The sequence below is a fragment of the Mus caroli genome, unplaced genomic scaffold (assembly GCF_978045245.1).
Source record: "Mus caroli unplaced genomic scaffold, Mus_caroli_1 scaffold_12, whole genome shotgun sequence".
Taxonomy (NCBI): Eukaryota; Metazoa; Chordata; class Mammalia; order Rodentia; family Muridae; genus Mus; species Mus caroli.
The window spans coordinates 55,771,031-55,798,828 of record NW_028227267.1 but is presented as its reverse complement, the minus strand read 5'-3'; the positions used below and the strand labels follow the sequence as shown (position 1 = coordinate 55,798,828).

At 45.9% G+C, this 27,798-nt stretch overlaps 1 protein-coding gene across 4 annotated transcripts in view; it reads left to right on the top strand.

Moving 5' to 3' along the window:
• Atp8a2 (ATPase phospholipid transporting 8A2) overlaps positions 1-27,798 on the top strand; it is a 556,425-nt gene that overhangs the window by 508,904 nt on the left and 19,723 nt on the right. For all 4 annotated transcript variants that reach the window (XM_021182071.3, XM_085828704.1, XM_029469106.2 and 1 more), the window contains exons 34-35: positions 4,057-4,145; positions 10,564-10,668. In XM_021182071.3, coding sequence (XP_021037730.1) covers positions 4,057-4,145; positions 10,564-10,668 — 194 coding nt within the window. The remainder of the gene's footprint in view (positions 1-4,056; positions 4,146-10,563; positions 10,669-27,798) is intronic.

Here is a 27,798-nt window from a genome sequence, read left to right as displayed (position 1 = left end):
AAAGAGTAATTCCCTGTTTCAAAAAAGCAGAAACAAGCAACAAGGTCAACTCTCCCTAGAAAGGGAAGAGACTTGGTTTAACCCTTCACGTGCACATGAACAGAAATCAACGTTTTGGAGAGGCAGACCTCAAAAACACAACTGAAGCTCTTTTAGCCTGTGTCTGGAAAAATAACTTTCCAAGAATAGGGTAAGGAAGGGATGGAGAGGGTTCCATACACCACAACTGAAGACTATTTCCGGCCCACATTCTAATCTGTCCTTGTGTTGTTAAGCAGGGTGGAGATCTTCTTCCCTCCTGTGTTTCTGTTTTTATTACGTGCCACGTTCTACAAAATGTCTTTTACTTAAAATGTGAAGCTGGTGTCTAGAGTTTCTGGTAGAAGCAGAAGCTAAGCTCCTGAGGTGAAATCTCAGCATCTCTGTGTTTGCTTGGAACCTGGTGTTTTGTGGAGGTGGGGTAAGGTGGGAGAATGGAGGGGTGGTCTGTGGTTAGGACAGGGGTCAGGGTTCCAGGGCAGGACCACCTCAGTTGGGTGGGGTTGGGGTAATGCCTCTCTGGAAACAGGAACTTGGGAGAAGTGCAGTGTCTCTCTTCTGTAGAAAGGGTCTGCAGAGGACTGAATGCAGTGCTTCAGGGGACTCTCACTGTACAGCGCCACACACGAGCCTTAGTCCCTTTTTCTACAGGTCAACTGTAGCCTTCTTCACACTTGCCACATTCTTCCAACTTTCCTGAGACACACTTTTGTCAGTTACATGGGCTTTATATTCATAGCCCCCAAGCTTTAAAAACCAACAATGGTAGTGCGGAAAATCTGCTTCATTTGGGAGGAGGCTTCAGATTTCTAGGGAGGGAACCCAAGTTCGCATTTCCTCTTCTCCCCCAGCACCTACTGACTCTCTTTAAGTTTCTGGCTTTATTTGAAGCACAGCATCATTGTTGAGGAATGACCAAATTCTTCAAGAAGTATAGCAGATGTTTCTGCTCATAATCTCAACAGTAGAGGCTGACCCAGTCCTTTCAGGAACCAGGCACCAGCCTGGTCATAGTAACAGTGAAGCCTTGGGCTCTGAAGACTGTCAGTCAGAGAAGCCAATCCAGACCCTGCCTCGGTTGCCTGTAGTGTGATTTAAATATTTTGTAGTTAATACTCAATCCTGGGAATTAATACAGCAGTTCCTCTTTAACCAGCTATTACCTAAATAAAAGACACAGAGACCTTTAGAATTATAATAAGCTTTAAACACTGGAGCTGTGCAGACATCAATCTTCTAAGCTATTTTGTCTAAGTTCATGCCTTGAACCCCAATATATTACTTGCCATATGTTTAGCTGCCCCGTTCCTGCTTCATCAGGCCACATGCTCATGGTGACATGCTCATGGTGACATGCTCATGGTCCACACTACCCCATGGCGACTTCCTCCCTCCTTTCTCCTCGTGGTCCCTACTTGAGACCCCAAGCCTGAAAACCAAAGCTCTGCCTACCTTTCTCTGCCAAGCTACAGGCTATCAGCAACTTTCATTAACCAATCAGTTATAATTGGGAGGTGAGGTTTACACAACAAAGGCTGGTGTACCGTGTTCTTGAGGCATCAGGTCTTGGGATAGAAAGTTTAGCATCTGAATACATAGCAGCAGACCAAACTCTAACAGTTGTCTGGTTTAGAGTGAATGTTGACCTTGCTGTCATTTAAATAACACTTGTTTTCTGTAGAAAAACAGGAAGCAGAGATAGACAGAGAAATATGACGATTCAACTCATTATTGCTGCCACCCAGACAGGCTTTGATGTGTCATTCCATGTGTTTTCCCCAGTCATGTAAGCAGCTGCATGTGTGAAGGGATAGACCCTGTCTAGGCGACCAGAGTATGGGCCACTCCACTGACTTTGCATTCTGAAACGTTTTGTTTGTTTGTTTGTTTGATTGGTTAGTTGGTTGGTTTTCTTACTGAGGGATAGCACGGAGAAGCCTAATCAATACCTATTGACCCTTATGTGTATGGCTAAGATTTCTCTGCTCCCAGACACAGTATTTGGGGGTGATGTTTACTGGGCATCCTCTGGAGAGAATGCCTTGGGCTTAGTCATGAGGCTTGGGCCAGTTACCCTGGCTTCTCCACAGCCCCCATGACAGGATTCTCAGAGGGGTCTTGGAACCCATCTGGTTAGTTAGCAATGTAATTTGACATCTCTGTGTCCATACAGCAAGTATACGTTTCTGTCATTTCAGACTGTAATGTATCTCAGGAGGCCATTACATTCCTTCTAATGTCTCTGCATGTATAGCGCTCTTGCGAACACTCTCGACTCCCTTCTTTATGCTTTCCTTTCTCGGGATGAATTCTGAGAGGAATAATTGATAGGAAAGCATATGCACATATTTTAATAGGTTTAAATGTCTCTTTGAAAAGTTGATACTCTCAATTTGGGAGAAAGGCAGGAGCCAAGCTGTGCTCCTCCCCTACCCCCAGCAACCCCCAACCCCCAAACGTCACCATGGGTCAATATATTTGTCATAAATGCCAAGAGCCACAAACAGAGCCATAGGGTTGAAGCTCAGAGGCAGAAAGCTGTTATCCCATGTGGGCTTGGCCAGGGAGACTGTGTAGGTGCTCCTGACTAGGGACACCGTGAGATTACTCTTACAGGGGACCTGTAGGTAGAGAGGGCAATAAGGCAGCCTGAGTGGATGCTGGGATGCCAGGCTGGGACCAGTGTGCATCCATGGGACAGGAGTTGCTCCAGGATCTCCCTGACCCTCTGCCCCCGCATTCCCTGTGATGTAGTAAGTGTGACTCTCACCCCTGTGACACTCACCCCACTGTACACTAAGTTCTAGCAAAATGTATCAGTGAGATGGAAAGAAAACTTAGGGAGCAGAAGGACCCGGCCATTCTTCAACTCTGTTTCCTTAGCCTAACAGCTGCCCCTTGAAACCGCCTTGCCAGTTGCCAGCCAGCTCCATGCTCCTCACAGTTGTTTACACTAAACCAAACTGTAAGGTACCTAGACTCTCCAGTCCCTGCCTTTTCTGTTAAGTACACACGCTGATCCTGCCCTCTGCTCTTGTCCCAAGTGTCTCTCTTTACTGGTAGTTAGTTGCAGCTCTCTGCCTTACAGGCTCTGTGTTGCCAATCCAAACTGTCCCAGGCTTTAGCCTGCTGGGGATGAGGAAATCCACAGAAAGCTATGCTCTGTATCCTCTGTCCCCGTCTGCCTGTCTTTTGGCAGGAGGTGTCTGGGTTGGTTAATTGTGTTGCTGCTGCTATTGCTCATTGGCGGAGGGGATATTGACACAGCATCTTACATAACCAGGCTGACCCTTGAGCTGATTCTCTTGCCTCCATGTCTAGCTCATTGTGCCTTCTTCCCCTTGTCTTCTCAAGCCCAGCATGGTGAGTGGTGTGCATCTGTTATCCTCATCTGGCCTGGGAGCTATAGGCTAAGACAGTAGAATCAGGAATTTAAAGATGGCCTGCATTACAGATTGAGACCTGTCTCAAAAAGTAGGAGACAGCAAAATGGCAAAGATACAAATCAAACCTAACAAATAAACCCGCCCATAATTGCCACACATACCCATAACAGATCCCAAGTCATTTCAGTGCCCTGAAGCCAGGGTCTCAGGCACGGATGTCTTCTGCTTCCAAATGGAGAGAGCCACTGATCTTTGTGCCAGTCAGCTCTGGGATGCTGAACTCACGGAAAGGAGTGAAGGAAAGAGAGCCACTGTAAGAGTGGTATAGGGAGCCTGAGAGAGCAGTTTATCCTACAGTAGGATGGCTTTAACATCTCTCTCTGGGGGGGAATGGAGGATTAGAACAGCATTCTGTTCCAGAGGGAGCTTGAAGTTCCAAAGCAGGGACAAGGTCTTACACCGAGAGAAGGGAGGTGAGAGCCAGTGGAGCCAACCAGCTGTCTCTGGCTCCTCCTGATGGATTTAATACTTCCCATTGCTTCCATGTTGCAGGATGCTCCACCTTGATTCAACCACATCCCACTGTTGGGAGGATACCCTATAACAGGCTATGACTTGTGTTTTCTTGCAGGCAACTATGGTCCTGAGCTCTGCGTACTTCTGGTTGGGATTGTTCCTGGTTCCAACTGCCTGTTTGATTGAAGACGTGGCATGGAGAGCGTAAGTGTAAAGCAGAGCCTGACCTTCAACCTTGCCCCGCTGCCCTTGCAGCTGTCTCTCACGTGAGGGGTGTGGGGATGCAGAAGAAACAGGACTCCTGACCCTTAACAAAGAAAGTTTTATTTTAATTTAAGCTCCCGCTCCATCTTGATAGGAAATACATCTGACAGGAGAAAGAATACTGAGCAGAGGTCACATGACATTCGACAGGGGCAGTCTTCTGTGTGATCGCAAGGCCATTTCCAAACACGAATGTGTTTCGTCACGTTTAGGAAACATGACCTGAGACTCATTTCACATCTTAAAGCTGAGGCTAAGAAACCACAAACGGTGCCTGGCTCAAACCTCCCTCTATAGAGGGAGCAGAAGCAAGTACCTCACTTCCACGACAAAGCGGAAAGAACCTTCGTTCTTCTCACCAACTCACTCACAGTGGCAATCCTGCCAATCAAACGCTTCCCGGGAGCTCACAAGTCTGTAAGAGAATCTCATCACAAATGCAAAATTATGATGAAGATTAAATAGAAGTTAATTCAAACTCACTTCCCACTTCTATGTTTTAAATTATATCATTCCTAAAGTACAAAGGAAGCAGTGATGTCCCAAGAGAATATTAACCTTTAATTTCATTCAGGAGCCTGGAGTATTGGTTTAGATTCGAACGGGTCCAGTTCCTCCTAGATACATGGCCACGTTCCCTGAAAATTGAGACTTCTAGCTTGGGCAAACCACAATTATTTCAGGGCCCTGAGGAAGTGAAGTGAGATTGTTAACCCAAGCCTTTCAGGAAAAGACATCAGGCCTCATTTTTATCTACTCATCGCTCCCACACTCGACAGGAATTATTCTTGCCTGACAGGGATATCTTTTGAAAAAGTCTTCATTTGGGCGTAGTCTTGACAACTGATGCAGAGAGAGAGGGGAGCGATGGTTTTCCTAGAGTGAATGTTTTTGTTTTTCTTTAGCTAAGTTTTTCAACTACGACAAACCAAATAATTTTAACTCCTTAAATGCCTTGACTAACTACTGCTTCTGTTTTGTTTGCTATAGCTATGTTCTATAAATGGCATAACCGGAACTTTTGAAATGAATATGAATATATATATATGTATATATTTATATATACTATACACACACACACACACACACACATATATACAGGAAGGTTATTTACTTAACCTAATAGATGTGCAGTGAGAAAATATCCATTCTTTTATTTCCTTTTTGAGCCAGTAGGCCCAATTTTGACACAATGGGTTTATTCTGTAGCTGAATTTGTTGCAGCTCTGCAAATAAGTTAGTTTTAGGGACACACTTCTTGGTTTGGCTGAGTCTAATGGGAAGTCAGTCGTTACAGACTTACAGATTCATCCCTAGCTATCTTAATGCAGCTATCTTAAATTAATGTCATGAAAACAGAGTTTTATTGAGGTTCCTTCTGCCAAGAGGGTCTTTAGCAAAAGTATCTTTGTTTGATTTCAAAGAGAATGTTTATAGATTGCAAAGGCTCTGCCTCCTCCTGTGTTTTCAGAACCCCTTCCAACGCATTTCAAGTACAAATTCCCTGTCACCATGGAGCAAATTATCTCTTCCCTCTAACAAGACTTGTCTGGGTCCTGTTTATAGGACCCAGGCTATAAAATTAGCACCATTTACATATTAACGATGATAAATCAGATGGTACTGCTTCCAACTCCAACATATGGAAAGAGTAAAAGTCACTTCCTCTCCGAGGAGCTTGCCAGCTGGGTTCCAGCCGGACCCAGGGCCCCTCTGAGAATTGAGGAGCCAGCAGGGAAAGTTATCCTTACCTATTGTATTATTGAGGTCTGGGAAGCTGTTGCCTGGCAGGGGTGGGAAGCACAGCCTCTCTTAGAAGTGGCATCCCATCACCTGGCCCTACTGACTCACATTATCATTTCCTGAATGCATTTTGCTCTTGCATTATCAGGAGAAGCTAGAAGAACAGTGTGTTAAACTAGCTGATCTTTGGGTGTGCCCAAAGTATTTATGCCCATTTGCAATATCTGCTTGATGCCTAGACTTCTGCTATCCCCATCATGAACAAGAATTTTATGAATGTATGTGGGCCTGGTCCCACTGAGCATGGGGTCTATATTCTGTGTAATATTATACTCCAAGCTGGAAATATTTGCCAAGGCAAGTAAATTAGTGGCTCATTCCAAGAAGAGGAAGAACGTGACAGATGGATTGCCCTGGCAAAGGCACAGGACTCACTCTTTGTGTCTGAACTGCAGTTATGCAAAGTTTTAGAAAATGTTCTCCACACTCCCCAGACACACACATACACACACACACACACACACACACACACACCATGCTCTACATCAGTGGTTCTCAACCCGTGTATGTGGGGGAGGTGATGCCCTTCAGGAAGTCACATATCAGATATCCTGCTTATCAGATACTTAGATTACAATTCATAACAGTAGCAAAATTATAGTTATGAAATAGCAATGAAAATAATTTTATGTTTAGGGGGTCACCACACAACATGAGGAACCACATTAAAGGGTTGCAGCATTAGGAAGGTTGAGAACCGCTGCACTTCTATCCACTGATTTCTGTTCTCTCTCTCTCTCTCTCTCTCTTTCTCTCTCTCTCTCTCTCTCTCTCTCTCTCTCTCTCTCTCTCTTCCATTTTTCTTTCTGCAGTTCTAGGAATCTAACACAATAACTGCACTAGCAAACTGCACTAGCAAATCTTTTCCTATTGAGCTACACTGTAGCCCTTGGTTTTTTTTGTTTTTTGTTTTTTGTTTTTTTTGAGATAGGATCTTTCTGTATAGCCTAAGCTGGCATTGATAATGAGATTCTCTTGCCTCTGCTTTGTGAATGCTGGTACCGCAGGGCCTGCCACTCCAGGGCTGGTTGTCCTGTCTTTGGAAACTTTATCACAGAGGAGGCCTTGGCTTCCAAGTGAACACCTATGCACACCTAAGACAGGGAGTGCCTCTCTTCTAGGCACCTCTTGCTTTCTTGCCCCGTCCTTTATTTCCATTCCAGGACCTGGGCTATTAATAGTAAACAGAGAGAAACCGAGTGAGGCCATTCACTTTCCCACAAAGTTTGACAGCTTTCTGGATGAAGATCCGTTTTTTGACCATCTTAACTCAGATTTGGAGCACCATCAAAAGCCTGCCCTATATTATTCCTCGGAAGTTATGAGGGCTCGAATGACCCTATCATTTATTAACATAATTGGTTATATATGATCTCTGGCTAATGAGAAGTCTTGTTAGAAGCATGGAGTGTAAATTGTCCAGAACTATTTTAATATCCGTTAGCCTACACTCTCCCAAGACGGTCACCTGTGACAGCGCGCTTAAGTAAGCTGCCAGGTATGACTCTGCCTCCAAAAGTTGGTTACTGTCACTCTATAAATGATATAAAAGCTCAAGGCCACCGAGCAGAGGAACACGCTTCCTTTTATCAAACTGTCCTGACTCTTACCAGGCCTCACACAATACGATCCGTTGTTCCAGACCTTATTTCATTATAATTCCCGATAGATAGTTAAATAGCAATAAAGTTAAATAGCAATAATTTCTGTGTACAAGTGGGCCTTGGATTGCCTTTTTTTTTTAAATTATAACCAAACCAGTTTCTCTCAAAGCACAGAGCATTTTTTATTTTCATCCACACTTAGAATTCGATGTTTCCGCTTAGCTTGCTGTCCTTGCATGCAAAAGAGGGAGCTCAGAAAATAGGTTTTTAGAAACAAATGGATGAAAAGTTCATGCTGTTTCTTTTTAAAGTGCCTGGGGAAAGCAAAGAAGGACTGGGACCAGCGGGAAGGCGGACGAGAGAAGGTAGCGGGGTGGAGGGCTGAAAATGATAAAAAAAAAAAAAATCAGATGGATGTGTGAACATCTCATATTGAAACCTGCTGCTTTGTACAACTAATGTTCCTAAGTAGGCCAGAGCCACCATTACCTGTCTCAGAGAGCTCACAATGACTCGCCTGTCCGTCACCAGATGTCCCCACTATTCCTCTGCAGTCAGTCACCTGTTGTCTTGAATGGCGCATAAGATAAAGGAAGCCAGGCCACAGGAGACAAGACACAGATCACCTGACTTCAGAGTTATGGCTCAAACTTTAACCCTCAGTGAGACCTGACTACCCACCAGTGCAAATGGTTCTAGGTTTTCCTTGATAACCAGTCAGTGTGAAATCACAACACACATCGCTACAGGGAGATTTAAAATTCCTTTTCTACTTCAGCCCTTCGTAGACCATGGATCTTGAGGAAATGGCCTTAAATTTCAAGTACTGCATGCAGAAAGAGTAGCCCAGGCCTCCCCAGCCTCACAACCCAGGGTTTTCAACAGTGACCGGTTTCTCAGGCTGGCTTACAGAAGCCAACCTGACTTAGTTGCATCCTCAGAGAAAACACACTTTCTGGTTTGTGGAAGGGAGCGAGCCATTGCCCTCCTGAGGCCAGTTTATCTGCATGCTGCTTTGCTTTCTGCTCTAGGCTTCAGGGCCCATTACCCTATGGAGACACCCCATGGACACTCCATGTCTCTTCTCCCTAGCTCAAACCCAGCAGTCTTTGTCTCTCCTGGCCCAGAAGACAGCAATAGGGCTAGCACAGTCCTGTGCAGAAGGAGGGGGAGGGTGGGTCAAGGACTATCCGGTCGCTGTGGGGAAGCATGTGAAGTGACATTGAGCAGGGTGAGGCACACCACTTAGTTTACCACCAACGCAGCCCGTATCTTGTATGGGACCGGGAACATTCAGCAATATCAGACATTAATATTTTAAGGTCCTTCCTCTCTCCTGCCAATGTTGGCCGTTTTCTCATTTATTGTTTAACTTAAAATTCCACAGTCTCCTCTTTGAACTTGGTATTTTATCAATACTGGGCCTCAGAACTGCCTTTGAAGTAATTAAGGTATTATGTGTTAAAGCATGTGTGGCTTGGACTTGTTTACTCTGTGGGGAAGGATGGCAGGCACATCTCCAACGTCTTCCTGCTAGAACTCCATCACAGATTAAGGTGAAGTGCCGGGTGACCCTGCTTTATCTGAGTGAGGCCCCTGGTCCTAATGGGCGGAGGGGCTGCAGGGGGGAGCAAACCCCCATCTCCAAACTGTGCCAGGTCCCCATATTCACTTCTGAGCAGTCCCACTCAGTGCCTACTACTAGTCAGTCTGCAGCTGGGTGCTGAGCAGGCTCCTCAAACATACTCCACGACCACAAAGCCCTTGCGAAGTCATTCATAAGGAGGATAGCCAGTGTTACTTGCCCACTTTTGCTTCTCATGCCTTTCTCTGTGCAGGATACCTCTCCCTTCACCTTGCCTGCTTTAACATTTTGTCGTTGCTTGCATGTTCTTCACCTATAAATTTCCAATCCCAGGATCAAGTTTAGCTTTGTGTACTTTAGTTTCAAATATTAAAAAAAAATTAATGCATAGATACAAGATATACTTAATGAGGAAATAGAATATATTGAGGGGGGAGTTAATTATTAAGCTGGGGTTGTTGGAAGGGTAATTCAGTAGCAGAGTGTTTGTCTAACATGTACTATGCCTGGGCTCAGTCCCCAGCCTAGCAAAAGGAAAAACAGATAAAAGGTCCTGAAATCAGAAAAGCAGCTCTTTAGAACATACTGCCTCTGGGGAGGACAATGTAGCTTTCAGTTACGGCAAACTGCGTATAGCTGTGGGGCACAGCACAGGAGTTGAATATATGTACTCGACAGGCCATGGTTTAGCTTCGATTTTAGAGGAACCTGAGATTGGCAGATTATTTGGCCATTGCGAGGGATTTAGTTTAGCCAGGAAAAGGGAGTGGGTAATTCCTCCACTATCCAAGAGGAACCAAGCATCCAGGCCAGGTTCCCACTGTGGCAGGAAACCAGCGCTGGATTTCCTGAGTAAGTCACGGCCAGAGGAGGATGGGGAGGCTGTACCAAATACATATTGACTCCAAACCTCAGACTAAGGTTTCCTTCGCACTGAGAACAGGAACTCTGCTGTCCTAAATCCCATCTCTGCGGAGGCACTGGCTCTTTTCACGGTAAACAGGGAGACAAGAACTGCTAACCTCAGCAAACAAGGAACCGGCACCCGTGCAAAGGGAACGGTTTCAAATGTGTCCTGTGCTTCATATCCTGCAGGGAGAGTGCGTCGGACCAACTTCCTGAGCTTTGGGGCTCCTGTTGTCCTTGGTCAAAGCTTCCTGGTTCCCAAGGCTTTAGGGGGCACCTGCAGGTCACAGTAAAGGTCTCATCTCTGGTTCTCAGGATGCTTCGGGCTGGGGAGGTGAAGCTCCAGTGACATGCTCAGCATGTCCCCAGGGCACCTAGGAGAATGATTGACAGTCTTCACAACTGTGTCAGAGCCACTTACCGGTCTTCGTCTTCCCTCTGTCTGTCCCTCCTGCTCTAGGGCCAAGCACACCTGCAAAAAGACTCTGCTGGAGGAGGTGCAGGAGCTGGAGACCAAGTCCCGAGTGATGGGCAAGGCGATGCTTCGAGACAGTAACGGAAAGAGGTGGGCTGCCCCCAGCGTGCTCTCCTGTCCCCTTCAGTCTCGTATTTCTCCTCCTTGGCTAGTTTTCAAGGGGAGCATGGGTAGGCTCAGTTTCAGGCATTCTGATTACATGCTAAGAATGCAGTCATGGTGAGCTTCAAATTGCATCTCCTCAGCAGCCACGAGAATCTGAGTTTCTGGGTCACTGGGCCTGTCCCCAGGTAATAGTACTGGTTTTGTTGGGCTTGGGATGTGGACAAAACAGTCTTGTGAATAACCAACAGCACAGCAGTATTTTTTTAAAGGGGAGGAACAGGGATTTAAAGAGGATGCAAGAGCTGGGCCTTTTGGTTTCAGGCCCAACGGTGTTACCCAAAGCTGAGCGTGTAAACAAGTATATGGGTAACAATGGAGAGCTTTAGCTGTCTGTGGAAGTACATTACAGTGTACTTCAGTAGACCTGAGGGTTGTTCCCCCTTTATCTATATTTTATGTGTACGCATGTTTTTGCCTGCATGTAATGTATATCTGTGTATCACACGTGTGCAGTACCCACATAGAAAAGAAAAAGGTGTCAAATCTCCTAGGTCTGGAGTTACAGACGGTTGTGAGTCACTGCCTGGGTACTGAGAATTGAGCCAGAGTCCTCTGGAAGAACAGCCAGTGCTCTTAGCTGCTTAGCCATCTCTCCAGCCCCTTGAAATAGGATTATTTTTGGATGAATTACCATGACTCGGTAGATCTGAGAAAGGATGAGGACACTCTTGATGCAGAAACTGCTGCCTCGACTCCTTTGTCACCAAGCCCGTAGCTGCTCTGCCCTACACTCAACAGGTGACTGGGAGGAGCGTGTCTCCCTCCCATGAGTTCACCCAATCAGGGTAAATTTGTCAGAAATCTCTATGTTACAAAAGGCCATGGCTCCCAGAGAGGATCGTCTACAGTGCAGAAAGACCTCTGTGTTTGTACTGTGGAACATCTAGAAAAATCTGAGCACTCTTTTCCTAAGTTCCTGGAAGGTAGTCTGTAGCTAATGTTTAATGAAACAAAGACCTAGAGGTAGGGTGCTTCTAGAAGTTTCTACTCTGTTGTATATTGTATTTCTCTGAACTATCTGTTACAGCCATGGAATCAAAGACACTTGGTTTTTAAGGAAGGAGATTTGGGGCTGTAGCTGTAGCTCAGTCCATAAAGTTCTCACAGGGCAAATCCAGGGACCTGAGTTCAACACCAAGCATGTAAAATGCCAGGCAAAACAGCGCTTGCAAGCCCAGAGCTGGAGAAATTTCTGGGTAAGATGATGGATTAGAAGCCTAATCACTGGACCTTCATGAAAGAAAACGGTCTAATGCACAGTGAGTTCTTTACTCCAGCACTGGGGAGAGAGAGATACTGAAGCTCCCTGGCCAGCTGCTCGAGAATAATTGGCCCCGGGTCCCAGTTAGAAACCAGTCTCCAAAAAATAAGGTAGGAGGAATGACAGCCAAGGTTCTCCTCTGGCTTACACACACACACACACACACACACACACACACAGAGAGAGAGAGAGAGAGAGAGAGAGAGAGAGAGAGAATCAAGCATTTTAAAGGCGTTATAAATATCATCTCATATATTTTATTTATATATAGGTTATTTAGGAAAGGTTTCAGAGCACATGGTTGGAGTTTTGTTTTTGTTTATGGCTTGCTTAGAAATATTTTAGATTTATTTTATGTTTATGTATGTTTGCTTGCATATTCATATGTGTACCATGTGTGTGCCTAGTGCCCCATAAAGTTAGAAAGGTTTATGGATCTCTTGGTACCAGTCATAATCCATCGTGTGGGTACTGGGAACGGATCCCTGGTCCTATATAAGAACAATAAGTGCTCTTAGCCACTGAGCTACCTCTCCAGCTCTTATAGCTTATATTTTAATATGTGAGTGCATTAAGCATTGTGTTGGTATTGATAAGCCAACAACAAAAAATGACTGTTTTTCATAAGCTTCAAACTGAGAATGGAGCTGAAGCTCGGTGGTGAGGGGCTTGCCTAGTGTGCCCAAGACCCTGGACTTCATCCCAACATTGGAAAAAAAAACAGATAAATTGAACATTGTGACTAGATGGTAGATTCTTTAATATGTCAGACAGTTTCGACACAGTGCTTAGCACCTGTTAGATTTCCTGTGGCCTACCGTATTCTTTGTGACCTGAAAAAGTCATATTCATGGGCTGCAAAAGTTGGATTGGGGAACTCAGGAAAATTGAAATTGAGAGATATTCACAAAGATAAAATGCACAAAAGTGTGATAAATACAAGTTTGTTATCCTAAAAAGAATTTGGGCCCTCTTATAGATCACAAATTCTCAAGCCTCCATGAGATTGCTAAACAAACATAAATAATTTCTAAGTAATAATGAGAATCTCAAAGCACAGTTTTCAGTTCTACTGAGACATGCCAGAGGAGAGCATTCCATATACTATGATATATGTTTGTGCTTTCTGGGCGGAGGCTTCACGTGGCCTGTAAAGTTCTTCATGCAGCTAGGACTTGGCAGCCCGGACCATCAAAGGACCATCTGGCTGGGGCCATCCTAAAAGGCTTTCATGCTGAAGGTGGTCTGGGGAAAAGCTTAGGGTATAAAGGACCTGGGAGGACAGTAGCAGTGAACGCATACCAGGCAGTCTTTCCCCTACCTCTAATTTGCAGGGCAAGCACTTTCCCTGATCTGGAGTCTGTGTGAACTCTGGCTGAGCCCTTAACCACGCGCCCTTGGGCAATCTGGGAATGCAGTAACACCGTCTCTTCATCTGTTGTAGACAGCTAATGCTTTGAGGGGAGGAGGACGGTTTATGAGATGACATAGACAGACTGAGCCATTAGGAGGGTGCAAAGTATCCAAGTATCAGCTGTGAGTTTGGCCACAGAGTCACAGTATGATGGGCTGTGGAATGTTAGCCTGGAAAGACCACAGGAGTCTCTCTTCATAGAAAGATGGGGAGCTTTTTGTTTCCATTTGTTCTGTCATCTGTGCTGTGCTAGGAACTGAATTCAGGGGCTTGCTCCACCTCTGAGCTACACAAAGCCCTTGGATTTGTCCGCAGGGGTGGGGAGTGGAGTGGGGGGCAGAAACACAGCTTCGTGACATCATCCTCAGCAGCCAGAGGAGTTCCCCTTAAACTAAGGGACCTTGACTCGGGCTAGTCCTAGATTTGTAGCTTCCACTCTGAAAAGAATCTCAGGCTGAGCCAGTATAAAGAAGAGTTGGAGGTTTTTATTGAAAATATTTTAATATAGGCTCAGGCATGATGATTAGGAGAGAGACACTCAGAAAATCATCCCCATGAGCAGGTTCCCTGCTGCTCAAGGGAAAGTGGGAGATTAAAGCATACCCAAGTTTAGGTATGGCCTCCTCAACAGAGTCATGCAATTAAGTATCTTAGAATTATTCATGCCAGGCGTTGGTGTCACACACCTTTAGTCCCAGCACTCAGGAGGCAGAGGCAGGCAGATTTCTGAGTTTGAGGCCAGCCTGGTCTGAAGAGTGAGTTCCAGGACAGCCAGGGCTACACAGAGAAACTCTGTCTCGAAACAAACAAACAAACAAACAAACAAACAAAAAACAAAAAGAATTATTCATATATGCCATTTGGGGGGCTCTGATTCCATTTCAAGAGTTTTAGGACACACATACTCCTTACTCTCTTGATAAGATCAGTTATAAGGCAGTCATGGGTGCCTTGGATTGATGTATAATCTGTTAAAGTAAAACCAGCAGCCACTAAGGCTGAACAAGGGGAGCAGTACATATTCTTCCCCTGTAAATTGTGTTTCTGGTAAGATTCCTAGAAAATTGCAGCTTTGCTGTGGGGAAGAGAGACACCTTCAGTAGTTGTTAACCAACTCCTGGAATTCTTGCTTCCTTGCTGATGAGAGAGTTTGGACCCTTTCCCTTCACACTTCTCCAAGACTTTTCTTGTCTTAAAAAAATCTCACCTTTAAAGTGTATCTTCCTGTCTGTCTAGTGGTAGGATGATGGACATGCACCACCACATTATACACTGCAGCCACCTTTCTGTGGCAGTGAGGACCAACCAGAGTCTTGGGCACACAAGGCAAGCCTCTACCCCTGAACTCCCTCCCTGAGCCTCATGAATATAAGAGTTTTTTTTTAAGTATTTATTTATTTATTTATTTATTTGTATTTTATGTGCATTGATGTTTTACCTACATGTGTGTTGGATCCACTGGAACTGGAGTTAGAGACAGATGTGAGCTGCCATGTAAGTGCTGAGAATTGAACCTGGGTCCTCTGGAAGAGCAGCCAGTGCTCTTACTGCTGAACCCTCTTTCTAGCCCGTGAATATAATTTGTAAACATCTCCTGGGTAGCACACTGTTGTAAACATTTTTAATCTCAAACCAGATAAAAGACACACACAGCCTTTTTATTTATAGTAAGCTTGAGCAGCCCACAAGCAGAGCAGACACCTACCCTCTATGCTTTTAGAATCTCCTCTCCTGTTGATAATTGAGTTATTACTATGTTTCATCTGGGCTACTGTTAACTCCAATTGGCCAACCCTCAAGGCCATGGTTTCTTGACTCCTAATCCATGGTGACCTTTTCTTCCTCCTTCATGCTTCTCCTTTGACCACCCCCACCCATGCCCAGTAACCCTAAACCTCCCCCCCTACTATGTCTCTTCTGCCCAGCTATTACCTGTTGGCATCTTTATTTACCAGTCAGAAATAACTTGGGGGCAAGGTCACATAGCATCACTTTATTCTGACTCTCTCATCTCTGGGGCAACCAGGCCTTGGGGCCCATACTTAACATTACACACACAGCAAAAGACTAACCTCAACAGCATGAACCTTTAATCCCTGCACTCAGTAGGCAGAGGCAGGTGGATTTCTGAGTTCGAGGCCAGCCTGGTCTGCAGAGTGAGTTCTAGGACAGCCAGGGCTATACAGAGAAACCCTGCCTCGAAAAACAAAACAACAAAAAAATGTTTTTGTTATTTTTAAATAATGTGTGTGTGTGTGTGTGTGTGTGTGTGTGTCTCAGCTTGCATGCACGTAAGTCCACAAATTTAGGTTTCTACAGATTCCAGGTGAGGGTGTCAGATCACCTGGAGCTTGGAGCTACACTTGGCTGTCAGCAGATTGATGTGGGTGGGTACTGAGCCATCTCTCCAACTCCCCTATCCTTAACCTGTAAGAGAAATGGGTTTTCCTTGGAAAATGCAGCATCCTTGTTTCTGTCTCTGTGGCCACCTCTGAGATGAGCCACCAAACCAGACACCAGGTTACCTTCATTTCCTCTCTGCCACCTCACTGAGTTGGACTTTTGTACATCCAGGTCTTCAGTCAACTAATATTTATGGAACTTCCTTTATGAGCCAATAACACACACATGCACATGCACATGCACATGCACATGCACACATACGCACGTGTGGCATGGGTTAGGCGAACTGACAGTCAAATGGGTGGGAAGAAGGAATGAAGGAATGGAGATGGAAGGGTGATGTGATCAGCCTTAACCAGAGTCTAGATTCTAGACTCTAGAAGATCCCCAGAAGGAAGGCTGAGTTCAACCCTCTACCCATTCTCTACTGGACCCTCCCAGCACAGAGGTGTCCAGAAATCCAAGCAGATGTGAAAGAAGCAAACCAAAGTCATCAAAGAGCAGGGATGAGGCAGCTCGCAGGAGGTCAAGTGGGCGAATCTGCATCCTGAAGAGAACAGCATGCCTCTATTATCTAGTGGGCAGATGGCCCGCAGCAAACCTGGGACAATTAGAAGGGAGGAAAACAAAGGATGGGACCCTTTTGAAGACAGTGGGTCCCCACACCATCTCTGGTGAGCAATCCCATAATGACACATTGGACAAAAAAGAAAAGGAAAGGCTGACCTTATGTGTGGCAAGCACACACAGGAACACGTGTTCATCTAGATGTGCACACATGCAATCAAGCAAAATCATGCAACTCACTCTAGGTTAGGAGCATGGATCTTCAAATGCAGCAAGTAGAAGGCCAGCCTGGTCTGCAGAGTGAGTTCCAGGACAGCCAGGGCCATACAGAGAAACCCTGTCTCGAAACGCCCCCCCCCCCCAAAAAAAAGAATGACCCAAAGGAAAGAACTCCTTCAAAAATTTAATACTTTCCATTCTTTAGTCTAGAGTCTAACTCAAGATTTTTTTTTCTGGTAGAAGAAAATCTACTATGACTACTTACTTTTTAGAGAGTAACAAACAAATGTCCAGAACCAGTATGTATGGTAACAGACAAACTGTCCTCTAGCATTTTTCTCTTCCTTGGTGTAGGATAGAGAGGATAGAGTGAGTTCTGCGATGTTGTTTTCCATATGGCAAGAAATCGGCTGACTAACGGAGGAGAGGGTGTCGAAGTGGCACTGTCTTAGTCTGATGAACAACAAGGAGACTCTTGTTTCATTAGAGATCCTTCTCTCTGTTCATCACAGTTGGTTGGAGGAGGGGGGAGAGGAAGAGGGCAGGTGGCCATGGTGACTGTCTCCAGTTTCAAGGACAAGCAGTTCTGGTTGCTGCCTCTGGCTTCCCAGGAAAACTCAGATTCTCTTTCATGTAAGTGCTTTCCCTGACCTGAGGCTGGCTGGGCTTGAGAAAAGATAGCAGCCTGTCTGGCCTTGAGTCTTCTGCCAGCGATCAAGTGTCTCCCTCTGGTTTTGTGTTCTCTGAGAACATTGATGCGGGACTCTGGGGACTCTTCATAGAGTGACCTCAGGAGGGAATCTGATCCCAGTAGGGTGCTGCAAAGCCTGTGCTCTCCCTTCCAGCCCCAAGGACAACCTGGATATATGTTGACAAGCCCCACTGGTGGAGGGGGGTGGGAAGCGCAGAACAGATACTGCCCAAGACAAAGGAACCTTAGCACAGTGCTCTCTGCTAAAGGAGAGGGGCCAGCACCTGCAGCCTACCCAGGATTTACAAAGTCACCAGGTAAGGTAGCATACTCTCTCCCAATGCTACTTTTACATATATAAAAAAAAATTCCCAATACAACCAAATCGTCCCAAAATTTCAACTCAAACACCTCCTACATTGTGACCATCAAACAGGAATTCTTGCATCTTTAAATGAGTATTTAAGGGTTGGGGTGTGGCTCAGGGGTAGGGCTCTTGACTCTCATGAGGGTCCCTGAGCTCCAACCCTAACACCCCAAACAAATAAGTAAATAAAGCCACAATAATGGTTCAACTGTTTGGTCTTGGCATGTCTGCCTTGTGGTGGTGGAATGGAGCCTTTCCTGTGAGACATCAACATCCATGTCGGGGTTTTCAGTATTGGCTTTACATCAGCTTGGGGGGTTGGGGGGGAGTGTATTTTCTCAGAGTTATGGCTATTGGCATCATATACCTCCATCTTCTCTTTATTTCCTCCCCTACCCCATCCACATTTTTTCCTAAAATGACTATTAGTTTTTTATTGGCCAAAAGGGTAGGAAATTATGGCATCATTTCAGCGAACCTCTCCACGCCAGGTGGCAAGTGTCTGCCTCCAGCACCTGGGTGAGATTGATTTGCCTTCCAGCTGCATTTTTTCCACGACTGTGTCATGAAGCAGAGCAAGGAGAGCAGTTTCGAGACAGACAGGACGGAATGAGGCTCCGGGCCCTGCCACTCATTTAGCTGTGCAGCCTTGGCTAACGGGTTATTAAGTTCTCTGAACGTCCCCTTTTCCACTCATGAATCCGTTTTGAGGATGAAATAGAAAAAACCCACAGCATATGTAGATATTCAGAGAGTACAAGCTCTCACTTCATCCTCTGCCCTAGAAGATAATCCATCTCTTCTGGCCACCCTTAACTGGCTCTTTTCAAAGGCTGTGGGGTTTTCCTTAGCAAAGGGCATGGACACAGCGGGAACTCTGTTTCCTTTTGGGTCAGTGTAGCTGAAGCCCAGGCATACCATAGTGGAGGCATCCAGAATGAGGTGTTGTTTTATGTGGTGCTAATAACCCCAGAGCTGCACACATGCTAGGCAGGTGAGATGCCACCGAGCCACACCCCCCAGTGCACAGACAAAGGTTTGTGAGAAGGTTGCATCCAGTGACAGTTTTCCTTTGGGTCACTGCCTCCAGGAGCTCCTCTTACACAGAAGAAGCTGAGCCCACACAAGCTGTTCCCTAACACTCCAAACTCTCCTGGTGCTCACCTGAAATACAGTGTCCCCACCAGCCCCTGCCATTTGTCCCACACAAAGCCTTGGGAACAAATGCTCATGGACATTACACATAGGTTTGGTCTTTCTCTACTGTGATCATGGCAGCTTGGGCTTCCCTTACATTAACACATTCTGCTGTGGTTATGGTGGTGGTCATTGTCAGACGCACCTGTTAACACTGAAGTTCAGAGACTGAGAGGAGAGAAGAGAGCTTGAACTCCGGAGGTGGTGGCCAGGCACTTAGGGAACTTAGAAAGACCCTGTTTTTCAAAAAGAAAAAAGAAAAAGAAATCACTCAAATGTTAAAACGTGTAAAAGCAGAGCGTCTATAACAGAGGGCCCCCATGGACCCGAATCACAGATCCAACAAGTCCCAAGGTTTTACCAGAGTTACTGTATTTAGCCCTGTTTGGCCCTAGATTTCAGGTTGCCGAATCCTACAAAGCAGATTATAGACATCAGCACTGTTTGGACTTACACACTCCAGGGTTATCTCCAAAAAGCATAGCCTGTGCTCTGGCACCTCTTACAGTGTGCACAGTGCTGTTGTTAAATATGAATGGTACGATGCCACGGTCTCTGGTCACATCTAATTGTTGGTGATTGTTCCTCAGTGCCAATAACATACTTGCTTTGTAAATAGACTTTCCAGATGGCCTTGGCCCTCACTGCCCTTTGCAGGGCCAGCTGGTTTATACTGGAACGGAGGCAAGGACCACATTAAGACTGCTCAAGTCTCTGCCCAGCTGCAGAAGTTATTTTTAATGGGACTTAGGCATTGCAGTCCCATCTTATTATGATAGCCCTGTGGCCAAGAGACCCAAACCTCAGAAGGGAGGCGTCCCCTCTGCCCAGTATTGTCCACCAAAGAGAGAGGGAAACACGGACCATCTTAGACCAGGTTCTTAGCCCATGGCCAGGGTAAAGTGTCTCTCCAGTGCCTCCATTTATAATTTCATTCTCACTGTAGTGCTCAGAAGGCTGTGGGAGCCTCAGGAGCCAGACTGGGATGCCTCCCTGCCTGAAACATCTAAGGGAAAGGCTCAACGCAGGCAGGCCTGCTCTGGCTGTGTGAGAACTTGAAGTAATGGAACGAAGGCTGTGTTGTTGCCTTCTCAGTTCCTAGTTGCAGGGGGCGGGGTCATGAAGCAATCATAGAAACCACCCCCAAACTCCCCAAGGCAGGCAGGATTGAACAATTCAGAATGGAGTGGAAAGAGTTAATGGACCTATCAGCTGTCTTGATACAGATGACTTCCAGACAGAACCGCCTTCATGGGCTCCGGTATGGTCTGCGAAAGAAATTAATAAATGTGATTCATTCTGGAAGAAGGGAAACCACCAGTGAGGCTGACACAAAAGGGAGTGTTCTTAGAAAAACAAGGGCAGAAGGGAACCAGGCTGGCAGGCAGGCCATAGCTGCCCAGTCTCTAGCAGGGCCGACACACACAGGTGAGGAAAGGCATCAGTGAGACAAAGGGAGTAAACGGTCCAGGAAATTGCAGAAGGCCTGACTGTATTACCCACTGGGGGATTGCTGAGACCTGCGTCCCCGGGCACAGGAAGGAAAGAGGAGGAGAGTAAACACTCAGGGAACGAAAACACATCATTAGCGTTTAGGGAACCCCTGGGCTGCCCCTGTCAACGGAAAAATAATCAATTCTCTGTGACTTTATGGGTGTTAAATCCCCACAGCCTTTCCTTTGATAGGCTAATGTTTAATAATTTTAAACAAGTTTAAACACTGGTTGATACTGATTACTGAGGCAAGCCAAAGCCTTCTTGTTCGCTGGGAAGACGATGTGCTAGCTGATGAGGCATCCCATCTGAAGTTCAGCTGCTCCCTGCCACAGAGAGACTACAGACCATAGGGAATGCATGGTAAGAGCAGAGAGGAGAGCTGGTGTGCTGGTGAGGTGGGTCTGAGGGTCAGCTGGCAGCTCGCTGCAGCCCAGCCTCAGGTCTGAGCGTCAGGAACACTCAGGTTCGTTTCATGCCCGCTTTCTCTACCTTTCAAGAATCATTTTTACTAAACACTATTAGTACCAACCTTAACCAGTGCTCGGGCTTGCTGAACCCCCTGGAGAGCACTGACAGAAGACCTGAATCCCCTCACAGGTACTGAAGGGATGCCAGAATCCTCCTCCTCTTATAAGTTGGTTCTATTTCAGCCATTTGAGCAGCCATAGGAAACTTGCTGCTTTTGGCGGTGGGCGCATACTGTGAACAGTGACATTCCAGGTGGGAACTGGTTCCTCAGAGACTCTAAGGTCTCTGCCAAGCTCTGTTAAGTCCTGAGGGATTGTTTGCTTTTCTAGTTGGCCCTTCTCCTCCCAGCGCCAACTATTTAAGCTGTCTTGAGCTAAGACATTCCAGGCAGGTGACCAACTGCGGCCCTCCTGAAACTGAGTGAATAGTCTACATTTCCAGGGTCCTCCTCTCTGAGACAGTAGATCAGGGAAACCCTAGTCAAGGCATCCTAGAGTTTAGCATCATCTGTACAATGTGTAAGAGAATCTCTGGGCTCTTTGGTGCACTGGACTGTGGGAGGAAAAGAGACCATACAGGGTGTATGCAGGTGTGGCCTCGGACACAGATGTGGGAGTTCTGTTTCCACCTGGCACTAGGAAAGCCAAACAAAGCCTGACTTAGTAACCAGTGAATATGACGAATATGACATCTTTGGCCTGGTGGTTCCACCAAAACTTAGAGAATGTCAGAGTTACCATTGGGAAATAGACTATAGGATCCAGTGCATTTAGCTGTCGATTTATAGGAATTTCAGACAAATGTTTAATTAATAGAAGTAGAAAATTTTAAAATGCCATCCCAACCCTCCCCCAGGGAAAACAAACAAAACTGTTCTTGGCTCTAAAAACAACTCTCATGGCCATCCTGTTCTGTAGGCCTTGACCCAGTCATGTCTGCTTACCAGAGCTTTGGTCATCAGCTCCACACTGAGCCCCAGTTAAGTCTCTCCCCTCTGGTACAGCACTGGCACTGATAACATGCTCATTCAGCATTTGTTCTCTTCCCTCTGCAATTAGGATTCGTTCAGTACACCTCGGGTGGTGGTAATTGGGAGTTGCTAATGACTAAACACATTGGCTTCATTGTAGGTGCGGCCAGCCAGTTGCCCTAATACAATGAGGCCAGTCACTATTGGGTCATGTAACAGACATGTATGGAAAACTGAGGAAGTGCCAGGCAAGAGTGGCCAAATAGACAATGGCAAGTTCCTGCTGCCCTGGAGTAACAACTTGGTGAGAAGCAAGAGAAGAGGGAGCTGCTGGGAGTCAAGTGAGCAGAGGGGTGGACTGAGCAGAGGAGAGGGCTGTAGAGCTTAGTGGAGCAGGGGAGGAAGTGTTCTTCATTGTAAGGTACAAACCGACACCTCTATAGCAAAACACAGGCCAAGGAGAGGACAGCATATCCAATTTGTTTAGCAAAGTTGTGTGTGGCACGAGACCCCTCAGAAATGAGCCAAAGATCTAGGAAGAAGGGACACTTCATGCTTAGGGTCAGTGAAGAATGGATAGTACCATGACAACGCGTGATTAGACCGAAATGAGGCTGATCTAATGATAATCAACCTGGGCGACCCCTGCAAGGCTTCTCTGTGCAGCATCCTGTGCCCCGACATGGGACAAGATCTCAGAAGGAGGAGTCTCATGGCCTAATCATAGGCAAGGTGGGCCAGAGAATCCTCTTGCTTCAGCTGTCACTGGAAGGCGATGGTGACATTCCAAGCACTCTCCAGCTCCCAGGACTCTGCAGAAGCATGCTGAGTTCTGGCAATCAATCCTATGGTGACCGGAAAGTCCTGACGTATTCCAATTTATATCCAGTTTTGTCTTTTCATAGCTCACTTTACAACTGGGGACAAGCTCGTGTGTGTACTCCTCTTGTGTCTAACTTATATCTCGTAACAAAATGCATGGGTCAGTACCAGAACTCAGACAGACATAGCAGTGATGGTGTCAATGGTGCACTAAATGGTGAATGTGTGCAGACAGGAAATGCTGGACAATGTGTGTGCCCTGAACAGAACCATCTCATTTCCCTGGGCATGGTGGCTAAAGCCTGTAATCTCACCACAGAGAGGTCGAGGCAAGAGGAACTCAAGTTGGGAGCTAGCCTGGCCTATATGGTGAGACCCTGTCTGAGGGGAAAATGAATAGATTAATTACCAAGGCTACTTTTGTAAGAAATGTTTGGGTTTTTTTGGTTTTGTTTTGTTTTTTTGTTTTTTTTTTTTTTTGGAAAGAAGGCAGCCCATGATTAAAGCCTTCTCATCTGTGCCCGATTTGTAAGACCAAGAATAAAGTCTTCTGGCTTGGTGCCCTTACAGGGGCACATTAACCTGAAAGCACCTGCGTGTGCATTTCAACATGTTCCGATTTGATGTGGGTTTACACGAAACATGTGTTCTCATTTTGCTTGAATATTTTTAGATATATAAAGTTATAATTTAAAAACTAGTGTTGAAAGAACAGCTAACACTGATGTAACCCTGAAAGCATCTATTAGCTTCATATTTCAACTCGGTCACCAAATCCATATGCATGGCATTCCTCAAGAGATTCAAAATACTTCATAAGAATATTCATTTTAGAGAGAGTAAAACATTCCTGCCTACCTTCATGTTAATTACACGTGTAGTTCAGACCATACATTAGTGTTAAATGTTGATATTTAGATTAAAGGGTGTAGTCCAAGCAAGACTTGTACTTGCGCCCATCGAATTTCCTGGAAATGGCAGCCAGTCATGGCAGCCTCAGGCCTTTCTCACTCCCGTTTGTTTTCTGTTGCTCGTTCATCAGACAGTCAAAGGGTTTGCAAGTGGAAGGCATGTTAGCTAGTTACCAAGGCATTGCTACAATGGCAGCTGCCTTGTTTTCTTAAAGCACTGATCTATCACTCGGGCTTTTCATGCCCCCATTTTTCCCCTCACCTATTCAGAAAGCACTTGCCTTTTAAAAAAGAAATGGGCCCAGGCCTCTGTTGAAACCCCTCTGTGTAGCCACCATGGGCCTCCTTGGCTAAGTTATTATCTTTTCTCCGTCCTCACAACTCTTTTCAAGGGCTAGAGAATGGGTCAAGTCGTCACAAGCTGGAGACAAAGCCCGCTGGCTTGTACTCAATTCGTGGACATTCCATTTCACACTGTGCAGAGGAGACTCAGAAGCCAGGGGCAAGCTGGGCCTGGTTAGACGTGTGTGTTGCCATGGTACCTGACAAGATTGTGTCCTGTGACTGGCAGCTACAGGTGTGCTCTGGAACTTTTGACACACAAAGACTATGTCACAATAGAGTCCCAATATGCTTTCAATTTGTAACCCAGAGAAATACTACAGCCGCTCATTCCCGCCACTCTCTCTGCTCTTGCAACCAGCAGTTATGCAGCTGCCGTGTAGCCCAGTGGGGTTGCACTTCTGCCCTTGTGTGTATGTGTGGAGTGTCTCCTTTGGCTTCCTTGGCATTTGGAAATGAAAACATCCCTTCAGACATTTGACACCTGTCTGTTCCCTGTTGCACAGAATGTCTGCAGACAACGTTAACAGGAGAAAAATGAATGCACGCTAAGGCTGGCAGACATCCTCCTGTGTAAACTCTAGGTCCCTAGTTCTTACTCCATTCTGATTTTCTTCTGTTCCTTCCCCTTTTTGTGAACTTTTAAAGGACAGGACCGCATTTCATCAAGTGTGCACCATTGTCCCTGCCATTGCTTTGTCCTGCGTATTTGCTTCTTGAACATGGCAGCAGCATGCAGAGTGCACAGGTTTCCTGTTCTCCAATCCTTGTCCTCTTATACCTCTGCTGGATGCACACCAGCCCAGGACAGTAGTAGCTGCAGGCTCTGGCTGCCAGATGCACCTCCTGCCAGTCTGTTTTGATCTCCTCTGTCGTCTATATGTTAGCTTCAGTAGGAAACAGTGACAGCAGAGTTACGGCGGTGCTTGCGGTTTGATCTTGCGAACCTTTGTGCATGTGTTCAGAAGCAGCTAGACAGACCATAATCTTTCCCTTAACTGCTTTTTTTGTGACGGGTGTGACCGTCACCCAGTCACACAGTAGTCCTCACAAAAGTTTGCCCCCAAATACCTGCTGGGTTTGTAGCATCATACTTTCTGAGATGTCCCTGTGAGGACCACATGCAATTGAAGAAGGCCTTCTCAGAGGCCAACATCTGTTCAGGTTTCCTCTAATCTTCAGGAGTCAACTGGGATGAAGAACGAACATGTGTGGACTTTCCACTCTTGCTGCTCGTTTAAAGCACGAGTGTTGTTCCTTTTCTATTTTGTTTGGTTTGGGGTTTGTTTCATTGTGATGTTGGGGTAGAAACCAGCAAAATGTCACCAAGCGCATACAGACTGAGCTATACCCCAGACTCTGTTCTCCTCTGTATGGTGCTGATACATGCAAGTCCATGGGTCAAACCCGGACAGTTTGTCAGACATCAAACTGGGCAGTGAAGAAGGGAGGTAATGGTGATGGATGACTAGGCCACGAATAGAAATCCAATTTTAATAGTGTTCTCATGCTGTGCTAGTTTTATGTAAATGTGACCCAAGCTAGAGTCATCAAAGGAAAGATCCTTAGTTGAGAAAATGCCTCCATAAGTCCAGGCAAGCCTATAGAGAGGGCATTTTCTTACTGAGTAATCAGTGGGGGAGGGCCCAGCCCATTATGGATGGTGCCATCCCTGGGTTGGTGGTCCTGGCTTCTATAAGAAAGTAGGCTGAGCAAGCCAGAAGGAACAAGCTACTATGTATCACTCCTTTATGGCGTCTGCATCAGCAACTGCCTCCAGGACCCTGCCCTGTTTGAGTCCCTGTCCTGACTTTCTTTGATGGTAAACAGAGCTATGAAAATGTGAGCCAAATAAACTCTTTCCTCCCCAAGTTGCTTTGATCATGGTGTTGCATTGTTGCAATATTAACCCTGACTAAGACACTTAGTGACGGAGAGAATTCTAGGACAGCCCAGAGTGGATAGCAATTTCTTGCCAGGTAATGAGGCTGAAGGGACATTCCAGCTACAGAGGATGACTTGGTAGATGTCCCCAGGTCATATGATAAGATTTCTGGGCTCTACATTTTTGAGTCCAGAAAGATAATAAGAGAAAACCTGGATAAGTAGGAAAGGCTGGACCAGTCCACAGAATAAAGTTAAAGCTTTACTCTGTAAGTCATGGGAGCTCTGCGTATAAGGCATATCTACAGGTAGAAATCTTGAGTAGAGAATACTAAATGTGGCCTTCTACTTTGCAATGTGGCCATGTAGAACCAAAGTCACATGCCACCAGGAGTCTTCTCCCAAGCAGAAAATATTAGGACAAACACATTTCATCTGAGAGTTTCCCCCTCATTGGGACAGTCTGAATTATAGAAAAGTCTTCTTGGAGTGACCTCATGCCTTTTGGGGAAGAAAAGAGAAAGGTAATTTACTGTCTTACCCTAGGTCACAGAAGAGCCAAATACATGACTGTAGAGTGCTGCCCCCTGTCTGACTACACTAAAGGCCAAAGCATTGCTATAGTGTGAAATAATGGCTTGTCATTCAAGGCCAACAGGAGTAGCTGCTCATTTAGTACAAGTAATGTGTGCTCAGCATGTGAATGGAGAACATGGCAATTTAAAAGCCAGCTGTTATGAGTCACATCTGTATCACTTTTCTTGTTGCTATTTAAAAAAAAAATACCCAACTAAAGCAACCAAGGGGGAGTTTATTTTGGCTCGAGGCTTGAGAATACAGTCCACCATAGCTGGGAAGGCGCAGCAGCAGGAACATGTGGCAGCTAGTTCCACGAATCCACAACCAGGAGGCAGAGAGAAATGCTGGTGTCCAGCTGGCTTTCTCCTTTTTATTCAGCCTAGGACCCTCACCCATGGAGTAGTGCTGCCTATGCCCAGGATGGGTCTTCCCTCCTCAGATACACCTCTCTGGAAATGCCTACACTGATACACACAGAGGTGTGTCTTCTAGATGATTCTAAATCCAGCCAAGCTGACCGTGAAGATAAACAAACATCCAGAAACAGCCCTATAAAAATAATAATCACTAAGTATCTCTCAAGGTCAGAAGGCAAAAAGAGTCAAGTCCCATCCTTGGACTTCGATGGGGTCCTGTGCCTTCACACTGCACCCTGCCCTCCAGGCTCCTTAGAGTCTGTCCCAAGCCAGCGATCGAGAATTAGTTTGGAGCAGTAATTCCTGGGCCAGAGGAATATACTCTGAGTTGCACATAACAGAGATCCCAGGCCAAATGACCCTCTGGGTGTGAGGGGCTTTAAAAAAATCCCCAGCCAGACAACATGAGAAGTCTACCAGCCTCTTCGAATCTTCCCACTTTGCCCACAAGGCTGTACAAAGCCTGTTTCCTGGCACCTGGCAGCATCACAAGGAGGTTGTCCTGACTGGTGTGGACTAGTTTTGGGAGTGGGGGTGTTGTTATGGTATTTTGAGTCAGTATTCCATGTATCCCAGTCTGGCCACAAAGTTACTATATAGCTGAAGATGGCACAAAAAAATGACTAAGTACCCCCCCCCCCCAACTGGGCAGCCATTTCCCCAGGGAGACACTCAGAGAGCACACCTGTAACCACTTTGTCCTTTCCCTCTCTGAATCTATTCCGACTCTGCCAGCAGGTCAGGCTATGCCAAGCACCTTGAACCCTCATTATCTTTAATTAGTGTTTAGAAGGTTAATTAGTGGCAAGGCTCATCTTTCTTTAATTACTTCAGCAGTTGAGGCAGCAGGTCCTAAGCCAGCTTTGAATTATTCTGTTTGTCTTAATGCTAATTTGAATTGATAAAGTCGGATGTTTACCCCACAGATGAGCATTGATGGGGCGTTAGGGAAACTTCAGAGTGGGGAACACAGTTGTTTTTACTGCAATTAATTTGCAGGTTTAGTGACCTCAGGAGTTTGCTGTTTTAAAATAGTGTAACAGTCAA